Raw genomic sequence first — 12,668 nt, 5'->3', positions numbered from 1 at the left:
TGTATCACACAGAATTCTATAATTTCAAATTTCGATTGTAGTTTTTTTTTAATTTAAGGGGCTTAAGAGAAGATATCAGACACATTTTGTTTTAATATTTAATGTCAATCGTATTTTCTCAGAAAAAAGTACGAGATACAGAGCAGGAAAGGGTTAAATAAATAATCTTGATTTTAATTATTTCTTTTGAAAATTAGAACTTTTCTTTGCTGTGTAACATTCAAGAAAATAGAAACCACATTAAACGTGTTAATGAATAATAATGACTAACTTATTAATATTAATGTATATTAATAGTACAAACCTTTGAGTGTGTTGATTTCTTCTACAGGAGACAAAGGGAAAGCCAAATTTTCTTCACTATTTTTAGGGTTTATAAAATTTGGCATATTATTATCTTCAGTGTTGGGAGAAGGATTTAAAATAGTAATGAGTGGTGTACGTGTAGGCTGAGATGTAGGGGTTATGGGAAGTACAGAGTAAGTTGATAAGGTCAAAAGATGAACTGGTTCTGATAACCCCCCACTCTTCCGTGATTCATCAGCCCACATTACTCCTTTCTCACCTTCTGCCTTTAAAAAAAAAAGTTAAAGATCATCATCAAACAGCCTGTTTCTGTGAATAAGAAGCCTTAAATAAGATGCTTCCTATATCCAATAAAAATTTTTATATTTTCAATATACAGTAACTTTTTAAAAGAGGAAACATTTTACTCACACGCTTGAAACATTGTCAGAATGATTTTAAAAATGACCCTGAAGACGTGGTTAGAAATTCCACTGGGGCAGGAACAGCAGTGGTAGTAGTAACTACTTGAAATTGTGAGTGCATACTTACAAAATATAAACTCAATGAAAAGAAATAAAAGGTATCTAGAAAAAAAAATCAAATATTCAGAAATTCCTAAGCAAAAACAAACACATCTTAACAGAAAGAGAGTCAATTGAGAAATGATTAGCAGGTGCATTGTTAGAGAAGGCGCTAGTTACAATAAGGGTAGTGTTGCACTCCTATTGGCAGAGGGTTATTGCATGATCCTTGCATGTAGATATACAGAAAAACTGAGAGTTAAAAGCCTAGTGGTGAGTGAAAAATTTGTGCCAACAGAGAGCAGTACTAATCAAGAAAGCTTTTTTTGTGAAAGGATCTAAGATATCTTATCGGAAGTTAAAAGTATAAACTAGCGTTATTTTGTTCAAAACTATTAGGAATTTCCTCCTAGGGGCCTATGAGTATCATATTATGCACAAACATTAATGATTTGATTGAGAATTCACTGAAGTATAACCAAAATAAAAATCTGCAATTATAGAAAAACTATATATAAAATTGAATAAGATTTTTTATTGAATGAATTTCAATTCTAAAATACTTTAATTGTTTTATTTTGTGAAAAATAAACTGTAATTTTTCTCCCATAATTCATTTAAATCAGTAGTGCAATTCTGCACTTGAAGTGGACTGCACCCATCCAGGATTGAAAGATCCAAGTCAAAATACCCAAGTAGGAACAGCTGAGAGCTGAACTTTCAATTAACATCATATAAAAAAGGAAAGTTGAAAACAAGAAATGTTACACAATGAACATAAGCTAGCTTATAAATTTATTGATGCACCACTCAATAACCTTCTATTCCAAGTTACACAATGTACCAACTTAGAAACATACCTATTTTCAGTGGTAACATCTCATGTTACAAAAATAACTTTGCTGTGAGGGTTGATACTGCTGTAGTCCATCTTTTTCAGCTTATCATATTATTGTTAATCTGAGGTACTATGTTTAATTTCTGGTGATACAAATGTTATTTCTAAGTAGATTTAAAAAAAAAAAACTTAAATGCCTATGAATGCTCAAAATAAAGTAATTATTCTACAAGAAAAATATTTATAGTCTAAGAGACTTCACACAGAGTAAGGTAACAGACTTTTAACGTCTAATACTTAAGTAAGTTTTGAAAGAAAGACAATATTGAAATAATATGCCGCTTCAGTAAAAATATCAATATTTTAAGCCCAGACAACATATCAGTTGATCTGTGACAAAAGTTACAAGTGTTTATTTTACTTTAAGCTACAATTAAAACTAAAGTGCTTGCAAATATTTTCAATGTCACTGTGACATTTTATCCAATCAAGCTGTTACTAAGTCTAAAATAAGTTGTTTTGCCAATTTTAAATTAATACAATGAACAAATTTATTATTTTAACATCTTCATACTTACTTGTTTTACAAGACAGTCATAAAGACTCTTCAAATCAGAAGTTAAGAAACCATGGCCATCTAAAAGTATCTCCAGCTGCCGTACTAGCTTTAATGTTGGTGAAAGAAGCCTAAGAATAAAATAATAGCAATAAAACCAATAAGTCATTAGTAAATAGAAAAAATAATAAAACAGAGGTTGAATATGTTATCCCTATGGACACAGGGAGGGGTCAGAGGGCATGTCATAATGTTTGTAGACTTACATTCAAAATTCTATTTAACAATTATTTTATAAATGTCTATCAAAACAGTTTGGCATCAAACTGAATATTATAATTAAAATCTTAGAATTATACATTAGTTAATATTAAAAGAAGAGGGGCTAAATATTGATTTATCTGTGTCATGTGGTACGTCGCCTTCTGGGTTTGGTCAGGTTACATTTTATGATGCCCACAATAGAATGTTTATAGATATTTCAGATATTGGCAAGCTAGAATAGAACTTAAGAACGTTCTACCTTTTCTATTTGCTGTCTATCATGATATTTAGCGAATCCATCACACTGGTTCAGCCCACCACTTCATGAATTGAGAAGACTTGTTTATCTATGACTACGTTCGTTTACCAATAGCTTTATAACCAATCAAAAGCTCTACATTTCTTCTATGTAATTCTGTCAGTCTTTCTAAGTTACTTATAAGAGAAAAGCTCTTATATCTTTGGAAAGTTTGAAGTATTACGATCAAGGCTATTTACTGAACAGAAATTAGAGTATTTTAGACCCAAGTACAATTTAGTTAGGAAGCCTGGTAAATTACAGTGGATTTTTGGGGTACTGGAATAGTAATCCAAAAAATTTATTTGTACTGTCTCTTTTATGTACACGTAACTACTTCACAGGATGTGGATGGATCTTCACCAAAATTGGTATGGAGGTTCATTAGGTCCATGCCGGGGTACATAGAAATTTTCAGCTTTGCATTTTGCAGTTTTTATGGCTGTTTCTGCATTTTCTACCACTACTTTGCTCCCTGTTGTTGGACCTTTACCAAATTTGGTATGGAGGTTCAGTGGGTCTATGGGGAGATACATAAAAATTTTTAGTTTTGTGGGTTTTATGGCATTTTTTTTACCACTATCTCACCTCCTGTGAATGGTTCTTCATCAAATTTGGTATGGGGGGTTTATTGGGTCCATGGGGAGATATATACAAATTTTCAGTTTTGCATTTTCTACCACTAATTTCTGTGATCTCCATAGTGTAAAGAAGTTTTGTACATGTGTATATCTTGTTTTTAAAAAAGTGGAGTTTGTGCTATCCATTTATTGTTCAAATTTATTGCCAACAAGTCACATTGTGGAAAGATGAGCATGGTACAATAGAAACTGCAATGTTGGACAATAGTGCTTTACTATGGCAATCATATTAATATGATTCTACCATCAACCTATTCCAAACTACATACAGAGATCAATTTTCTTGCTTCTAATCTTGAGGTCTAAAATTGTATCCGAAATCCATTTACATTTTTTCAATTTTACAGCTACTATCACAATTAAAAGCAAACTGTTTTGCAGCCAACCACGCTGATAGAAAACTAACACAACCTTAACTGGAGTTGTCTACAAGTTTTTAATATCTTAAATTTTTTTTTCTCTAGACTTAATGTCTGCAGCTTTTATTAATGAAAACAACATCTACATTTATGGTTTCTAAACCTGTAACAATTTTGAAAACTTAAAATCATTACCCTTCCATTCCTTCTTCTCTTCAACAAAAAATGTTCAGAGACTTCAACCTATACACTAACCCCCCCAAACCTGGAATCATTCCTTCTCTGAATTACATAAAACACCTCAACATCCTTTCTTAAATAGTGACAAAAACTAACAATACTTTAACCAAGTTCAACCTGCGCTGGTAGCCTCCTTTGACCTGTACTCAGTATTTCTTTGTACATCAAAATCCAATCATTTTTGACAGAGTTATAGAGCAAAAATAGTATGAAAAACTGGTCCCCATGTTAACAGATAGGGAATTTTTAGATTTTCTCAACTCTGCTGTGACCTTTAACCTTGACCTTCCAAAGACTAATCATTTCAAACCTGGGTCATATTCCAAATGGTTACCAATTTTAGTTCAAATCCATTTGAGAAACCTTGCTGAAAACATAACCCCCATCCACCTTTGCAGGAAGAGGTAATAATTTAACATAAAGAATAAATATCAGGAATGAAAATAACATCAAAATAAACTATAAGATAATCCCATACTTGTTTATAAATGTTGTAAACTTTGCATTAGGATCATTTGTTTACTCCTTCAAGAGCTTTTGTGGATAGCTAATGTGTCAAAAAAACCTCTATTTACTACTACAGGAAATTTATTTACTCTACGCTGATGTGGATAAATTAGAATCCCTTCTATTCAATTGTTTTTAAGACATTGACTTTAGCTATTTTTGACATCTATCTTCAGTAGTAATTATTCAGACAACAACTGTAACAACATAAAAGGGTATAAATAAAAGGTTGTAGTAACAAAACCATCAATAAAGAAGGAAAACAAGACATAGATCAATACGTTTCCAAGGACGATAGTTTCTTAGAAATATAAACCCATACTCCAGGATGAGTAGAAAATTCATACAAATATATACATAGAAGAAACTAATTTCAGTAATGAAATTTGTTACATTTTTTTACCTTTTTTCAAATTCCCTGACTATTCTAGGTTTGTGACCACCCTATTTATAGAAAGCATTGTAAAACTTAATTAAAACTTGTTACAACAGTGTAACTATTAAAAAAAAAGAGACTTTTCTTTCATCATCATCACAAAATTGTTATAACCTATGACAAAAGTTGGCACATTTTTTGGACATTAAAGTTCAATTTATTTTATATTTTCTCAATCTGAAAAAGCTTAACACTCCAAATTTGCTTATGCTCTTTTTTACCTTTCAGTCCTAGATGCTTCTGTCTCTAACATCATGGCTACTTGCTGGGAATGCCTGTTCTGTTGACGCAAATCCCTCACCTCCGTTTCAAGACAATGCTGATGAAATTTTAACTTTAGATTCTGTAAGGTAACATAAAATATAGTCCCACTTTTAGAAATATTTATACCAACAATGTAGTGCCTGTAAGTTATTGCAAATAAAGTAATTTTTAAATCTGAAAACGAGAAAACAGTACTATTACAGTCGATTAGCAAAAATGCTGCCCATCAGGCAGCTGTTTAGTCAGGATCTTGATGAATTGATCTTCTAACTGCATCTTGGTGAGCAATTTGATGTGCTTCTCTATTTTTGGTTTAAATGTTGTTAAATTTTGATAACTAATGTTCACAGTATTGCTCTTCCTGTAACAAAAGTAACATTATATGACTGTTGTGATATATGATTTGTTCTATTAAAAAAGTTAAAATATTCTTCGTTCTTGCCAGTTAGCTCTGTACTTTAATCAAACTGTTGAGTGAAATAAGAACTATGTAAAAGTAAAATGTTTTACTCTAGATGTTGTTATAATATATTCATTACAAATATTATAAGCCTACATAAATACCCAATGCCAGTGTTGCATATTAATTATTGAGATTAATTATATTTTAGTACTTCTTAAGCTCTCGTAAATATTTTCCAGCAAATGAAAGAAAAAACACAATTCAATCACAGTTAGGTACAGAAATTGCAGAACAACACAATGTTCACATCTAATTAGATGAAAAGCATTGTGCTAATGCACGGAAAACCTTAGTACAGAGTAATGATCTTATTATATAAAACACTAAACTATTTCATATATATCCAGTTGTACTAGTCATGACAGTGGTACAGGACCATTTTTTAAAGAATAATGGTTAATTAAATTCACCTGATTATTGTAAGGAGTTTTTCCTTCAAGTATTCTTTCCTTTTACTGAATGATTATTCTTTCATATTTCAGATATATTAAGCTTATGAAGATTAAGTTAATTAAATATCCAACAAAGAAGAGTTAATAAAAGTCCAGATAATACATTTACTTACCTTCTAACTTCTGACTATTTCACTGAACTTCCCAAAATTCCACATGTAACTATCTCACAAAAAAAATGTAGTAGGCATAACTTTGGGGCTATGGGATTTGACAACGTTTTACCTTTTCATAATTACTATAAGAATGTACTTGAATTTTGGCATGTTCAGAAACTTTTATGTTTTCTAACATTTAATTAGTGTCCTTTCAAGAAGTAGGCAGCCTTGCTAGGGGCAAGTGACATGCCACACAATTTATACTTACCTGTCCTGTGTGTTATTTCATTTGCACACGAGCCGTACACAAATGTGTGATGATACAGGTCATTTGCACTGGTTAGTTTAAGCAAGGAAATTATCTTATCTTGAATGTAAAATGAGAATAACCTCTAATTTGGACAGTTAGAATTGTGGAATGTAAACTAAGGTGATGTTTTACCTGATAAAATCTAATATCACGCAATACTTCCAGTTCTTGTTCTGTGAAGAGTTAGTCTGCATCTAAAACTTTGCCATCAACAAAAAATTCTTACCTCACATACAAGTTTTTTATTTCTGTCTTCAGTATAATAGTTTTCTATTCCCTCCTCCAGTTTTTTCAGCTCTTCAATGTTCTTCTGCAGTTCATTTACCAGGTCAGTTTTTCTAGCCTCCAATCGAGTCTGCTTTCCTTTTAACGAGCAAATTGCAGCATCTGCTTTTGAAGTACTCTAAAAAAAGAAAGGAAAAATACATGAAAATATTATATAAAGCAGCAGTATAATGCATTATATATAAGTTCATGATTCCTTTTTTTATCTATCATTTGTAATAAGTCTGTTGCATCAAAGTTTATCGAAGGAGGTTATTGTTTTGAGATATATATAATTCATTACATAAAAGATACATTTTGTGCCAAGCCCAAAAAATATTTGAAGACTTACCATAATTATAATGTTGCAATTTTTTTGTTTTAAAAATAAGCTAAAGACTTTTCTCATGAATGATTTTTAATAATTTCATACAACGATGCTATATCTCACTTGGTTACGTTGCAAAGTTTTAATATATTGTCTTTCTTCCATAACCATACTTACAAAAAAAGACTGAAAGTAGAATCTATGTTAAAAAATAGTAATCATATTCCAGGATAAATTGAAAGTGCAGCATACAAAAGTTATTGCTCACCTTACTGAGTTTGTCTCTATCAATGGACAATAATGAAATCCTGTCCAAGTAGGTCATACGCCACTGTATTTTCCCCTGAAACCCAGAAATGAAACGGTTGTATTCTAACTGTACGATTTGTTGTGGTTAATTCAATTTAAGAATATGTTTTAGATCAAAATACACAGAAAGTTACTAGTTTCATCATTTAGTTACACGCTTTCTTTTAATTAAACAGTATTGATTCATAAATCATTGCATTATGAAAACTGTACACAACTCAAAACTAAGGCTAATGGACCATTTAAATCATGGCTTTTTACACTCTGTGAATGTGGTAGAAGGTAATGGTTTTAAAAATATGAAAAAATAATAAAACTGTGTATGAAGTAATTACAAAAACAAAATGAATCTAATTATAATTAAAATTAGCATAGAAGTTATAGTGTAAAAATTTTATAATGCTTATATATGAATAATTTTATTCACCACTATAGCAAATAGTATAAAATTAAATAAGATTAATTCATGTATTATCACCAAGAAAATTTTGCAGAAATTCAAGTGCATTCCTTGAAAAGTATTTTTTGTGGTCTAAAACTTTTTCATCTTAATGCTTTGGACTTGAACACCACGGGACAGTTATGAACTGTTCTTCCAAACTTTGCAGGAAATTGATAGGATATTATATCAATGAAGAGTATAGGATGACATCAAGAGTTGTAATCTTTATGCAGGACAACAATTTCAGGAAAATTCCTCTGAATCATTAATATTAGTATTGCAGAGAGAAAGTTTACACTAATCATTGAGTGAAATATTTTTAAGGTTTGGCTTAGGACAAAGATATAATAGATGAACTTGTGTGTGCTTCTAAACTTGACAGTCAACCTTGTCTTTATGTTCACTATCTTACTGAAAGATGCATAATACTTTTAAACATGTTGAATAAATACAAACAATATTTGCTTTCTTTGGCCAAGGTTAAGCTAACAGCTCTATGCCACCCAATATACACTGTTGAAATATTCATTTAGCAAGGTTTGGTAAACAAACGTTTTATTTCCTAGATAGACTGAGAAATGATCATGATGTGATCATGTAAAACCTGTGACTCTCACATAAATTTAAATTATAATCATCATTTTAAGGAGCACTATCTAGTGTGCACTCAAACTGAAAATAAGGAGTGTGATCCTCAAACTTAAGGTCTGTCATTTGTGAAATAATATCAATAATTTTTGAATCAATGTGAAAATAACAGTTTCACTAAATTTGGCAAGTTTTTAGAAAACATAAAATACAAATATTTTTGTGTTTAATAAAGTATTTTTTACAAAAGATATGTCAGTGAATTTACCAGGTCAGTTTGACTAAGACTAGTTTGGATTTAAGACAATTTATGTTAAGAATAAAAATACTTCTCTATTATTATAGTTTTCATATTTCATTTACATAATTTCTAGAATCTCTTAAAATTAATTTCAAATTTTTTTGGTAGAACTTTATACTTTATCTCTTATTTTCTCCACACTAAAACTAGCTGTAGCAAAAGTTGAAAAACATGAAGTAAAATCAAAAGTAATTTTATTTTTGAATACCTGCAAACTGTAACAGACAATTACAGTTACTTGTTCTAAACAACCTCAGGCTCTTAATAGTTTCACATATGCTTTCATCTAATTACACTATCTTATTGCTCTTTGAACCATATCTAACTACTAAACTAGTTTAACAAAACAAAAATCACCCAGCAAAAGCACAGCTCAAGTTACAATAAATAAAGTATGAATGTACATAATGCACGAACAGATTGTATGATACCTCACATATTTTTAATTTTCTTAACTAACCTAATAAAAATCTAAATCATACAACACCAAATAAATATAAATATATATATATATAAACAAGAAATTTAGTTCTTATATACAAGTTGTACTTTTTTTGCCCCTGAAGTCTTGATATAGACAACAATAAGTACAAGGAATATAATGCCTTATAACTATTACAATTTAACTGGCTTTCTACTCTTACTCTTGAGAAAAGAAGAGATAGATGGGATCTGATTGAGGTGTTTAAAATTGTTAAGGGAACTAATAGTGTTGATGCATCGTATTTAATGGTGTGGATGGTAAAACTAAGATACACAAATACAAATTTTGTCAAGGTAGGAGACATCTTCAGCTAAAACAGCTTTATTTTTCTAACAGGGTAGTTGGTCTTTGAAATGAGTTGGTTGCAGATGTTAAGTGTAATGAATTTAAAGGATAAGTTTGATAAGTTACTTTTTTGGTAATAATTTTACATGATACTTGAAGTGCAGTATTTAAAACATTTAATGAATGTTTTGTATTGAGAATATACAGTTAAGCTGCCAATGTTCAAGGGAATAGCCAATGAGAATGTGATGTTCTTCCTAAGGTGTATCAAACAATTGAATATTTGGAATGGCTGGACAAAGAGACAGGCAATGCAATGTGTGTTAATGAACTTGAACAGTCCTACGTTTGATGAAAGTGAGGAACTTATGCAATAAAAAAAAAAGTTGAAATATTATAGATGAATTTGGCATAAAGATTTGGATTTTTTATGATCCTGAGATAGAGCCCAAAGATGAGTTTCTTTCTGAGATGGAAATATTGTAGTAGTTTGAGTTATTTAAAACTTAACTAGTGAGTTGAATCCTTGGTTCAGCTGGTGGAGCACATGCTTGACATGTTAGTAGTGTTGGATTCAATACTATTTGCAGGAGATGCAAAACTAGATTGACACACATCAAAAAAACAAAGTTTCACATTGAACTTTAAGACTCAAAAACGAAGCTAGTCATCAGTATAGCTAATTAAATATACTTTTTTATGTTCTACTTATAAAGAGTCGAATGCATTGTTACATCAGTTGGGTTTAACGACTCTTCTTCAGTCATTAAAAGTTGTAAATAGATTGAAAAAAAAATATTTCACCTGAATTTGCTTTAAGGAACTTTCACATTCCAAGTATGCTCGACGTATCCTCTGACCTTCTTTAAAGAGTGCTGACATCTTGGTACTGTAAGGTATAAATTCTTCTATTTCATCTTCATGTACACAGACTGGTTTATCACATGTGACATAAGGTTGCTGTATTGAGTCTTGTCTAGTTTCAACTGTAGCTGGTACATTCTTTGGAAACATTTTCTCATTTTCATACACAGAAAGCTTTTCCTTAAGTTCAGAGATCTGAAAATAACATAAAAAATGGTTATTGTATAATTTCGCTGTAATCACTAACATCCTGTTTTATTCACATCTTTTATTTGCTTGAGAACTGAACAACTCATCGAATCTATTTATTAGTCAAAAAAATTGTATATTTTTTTAATTGATAACCTGAAGAAATAGTACAGAATGATACCTTATTGCTTTATATTCTTTATTTCCTTGTATGCATTTTTTTTTAGCAAGTGGTAAAGACATTGAATACAGTGTACTCATTTAGTTGCATTCTTACTGGTAACTCATAAGATGCTGCCTGATGGTCTTGAATATGGTTAATTTGATGGAGCTTTTATAGTTTGTCCTGGCTTGTAACTATTTTTTCAAACATTGTTTATTACTGTATACTTCTCTGTTGCTTTAGACTATTGTATAAAAATTATAATAATAATAACAAAGAGACCTTCATGCACAATTTTTGACAAAATGATCATTATGCATTTGAACAACGAAACTCCTCTTATGTTTTATGTCTTTACGCTTTCAAACATGTTATGTAGAATGGTTTTTCTATAAACAATAATATTTCTTCTTTGTTCTCCTTCTTTATCCATAAATCAACCAAGACAAAACATGATTTGGCTGTGAGTGGAAAAGCAGTTAAACTTTTTAGGAGTTTGGGAATAAAGCCATAACTCTATCACATTTATGATAATACTCTGAGGAACATTTAGAAATGACAAAGATGTCCAAAGAATTGGTAGAAGTTGTGGAACTAAATCTAGCTTTATGTGTATTTAAATGTTTTAATGTTAACATATGAATTCTCTTGTAATGTAGTCAACTATTCGAAAGTGCTCGAGCTTTGGGTCTTATTTTAAGTCTATTACACTTTATATGTGATCATTTGTGCTAACACTTTTATCAAAATTGACAGAGCCAATAATGTTACAAGTCCTTTCTACATTGGCATTAATGTTAATTGAGGCTGAAACTGTTTGCACACACCACTTAAATCCAATTCATATGAAAAGAAAATTAAAGTTGATAAAAAAACTATTAGCAAAAAGAACTGATAATAACTTTAGGATTTTTTTATTTATATATCTAAAAATATTAAAATAAATTATAATTTTTCTCAGAATAGCAAAGGAATCTCAGAATTGCCCTGGATAGCATCTACTGTAGAATGTCAAAAAGTAAAATAAAAAAACTGGGAAGTACAAAAAATGGTTTTAACTACCTAAACAAAATATTAGAAAACACACCAAAGAAAGGCCATTTCTATTTTATAGATTACTAGATTGGGGGTACTGAAGTTATGTAAATTCATGATAACTGAAAGGTAATCTTTGGACATGAAAAGTTACTTTCGTCATATGTAATTATAAAAAATACAAAAACACCCATAAAAACAGCAAAACACAAAGTTTGTGTGTTTCTCCCCATGGACCCAATGAACCTCCTTACCAAATTTGGTGGAAATCCATCTACAGGGTGTGAAACAGTGGTAAAAAACCCAAAATGCAAAACTGAAAATTCTTATGTACCCCCACATGGACCTAATGAACCTCCGTACCAATGTTATAATTTTCATACAGTGAAAATGTATTTCCGATATGTACTTATCTCCTCTCATATAAATAGGTATTCCCGTTTAGTGCTGCCCTCTATACACAAAAAATATTTTTTATGCATGTTACAAGCCTTTTATCTCCCGTCCATTGGAATTGACTGATTCCAGTGCATCTCTCATGCAAATAATCATGAGTCAACCCTAAACCAATAAGACTGTGACATACTACCATGATGTATGTGACTCCCTCTATTCAATTGTACCAAACTATCACTTTGAGTTTTGGCAGAAGATGGAAGCACCAATTTTCAATGGGAAGGAAGGGTGAGAGGGGGTAAGTACCAATTGGAAATACATTTTCAGTGTAAGAAAATTATAACTTCTGATATGGTACATTACCTCTTTTCACATAAATATCTAGAATCCCACATTGATTAGGTGGAGGGACCAGTGTGAAGGACACTCCATAAGAGACAGCCAAATTATAAGATCTGATGTGGAGAACAGCACCACTACTGAAC

The 12,668-nt window shown here is 30.7% G+C and overlaps 1 protein-coding gene across 1 annotated transcript in view; it reads right to left on the bottom strand.

Moving 5' to 3' along the window:
• LOC106464489 (kinesin-like protein KIF18A) overlaps window positions 1-12,668 on the bottom strand; it is a 63,396-nt gene that overhangs the window by 19,420 nt on the left and 31,308 nt on the right. The window contains exons 9-14 of the mRNA XM_022392218.1: window positions 10,341-10,595; window positions 7,396-7,470; window positions 6,762-6,938; window positions 5,170-5,291; window positions 2,226-2,334; window positions 305-572 (exon numbers count right to left, since the gene is read on the bottom strand). Coding sequence (XP_022247926.1) covers window positions 305-572; window positions 2,226-2,334; window positions 5,170-5,291; window positions 6,762-6,938; window positions 7,396-7,470; window positions 10,341-10,595 — 1,006 coding nt within the window. The remainder of the gene's footprint in view (window positions 1-304; window positions 573-2,225; window positions 2,335-5,169; window positions 5,292-6,761; window positions 6,939-7,395; window positions 7,471-10,340; window positions 10,596-12,668) is intronic.

Source organism: Limulus polyphemus, unplaced genomic scaffold (assembly GCF_000517525.1).
Source record: "Limulus polyphemus unplaced genomic scaffold, Limulus_polyphemus-2.1.2 Scaffold1666, whole genome shotgun sequence".
Classification (NCBI taxonomy): domain Eukaryota; kingdom Metazoa; phylum Arthropoda; class Merostomata; order Xiphosura; family Limulidae; genus Limulus; species Limulus polyphemus.
Note: the sequence above shows the minus strand (reverse complement) of the source record. Positions and strands in the feature narration are given on the sequence as shown.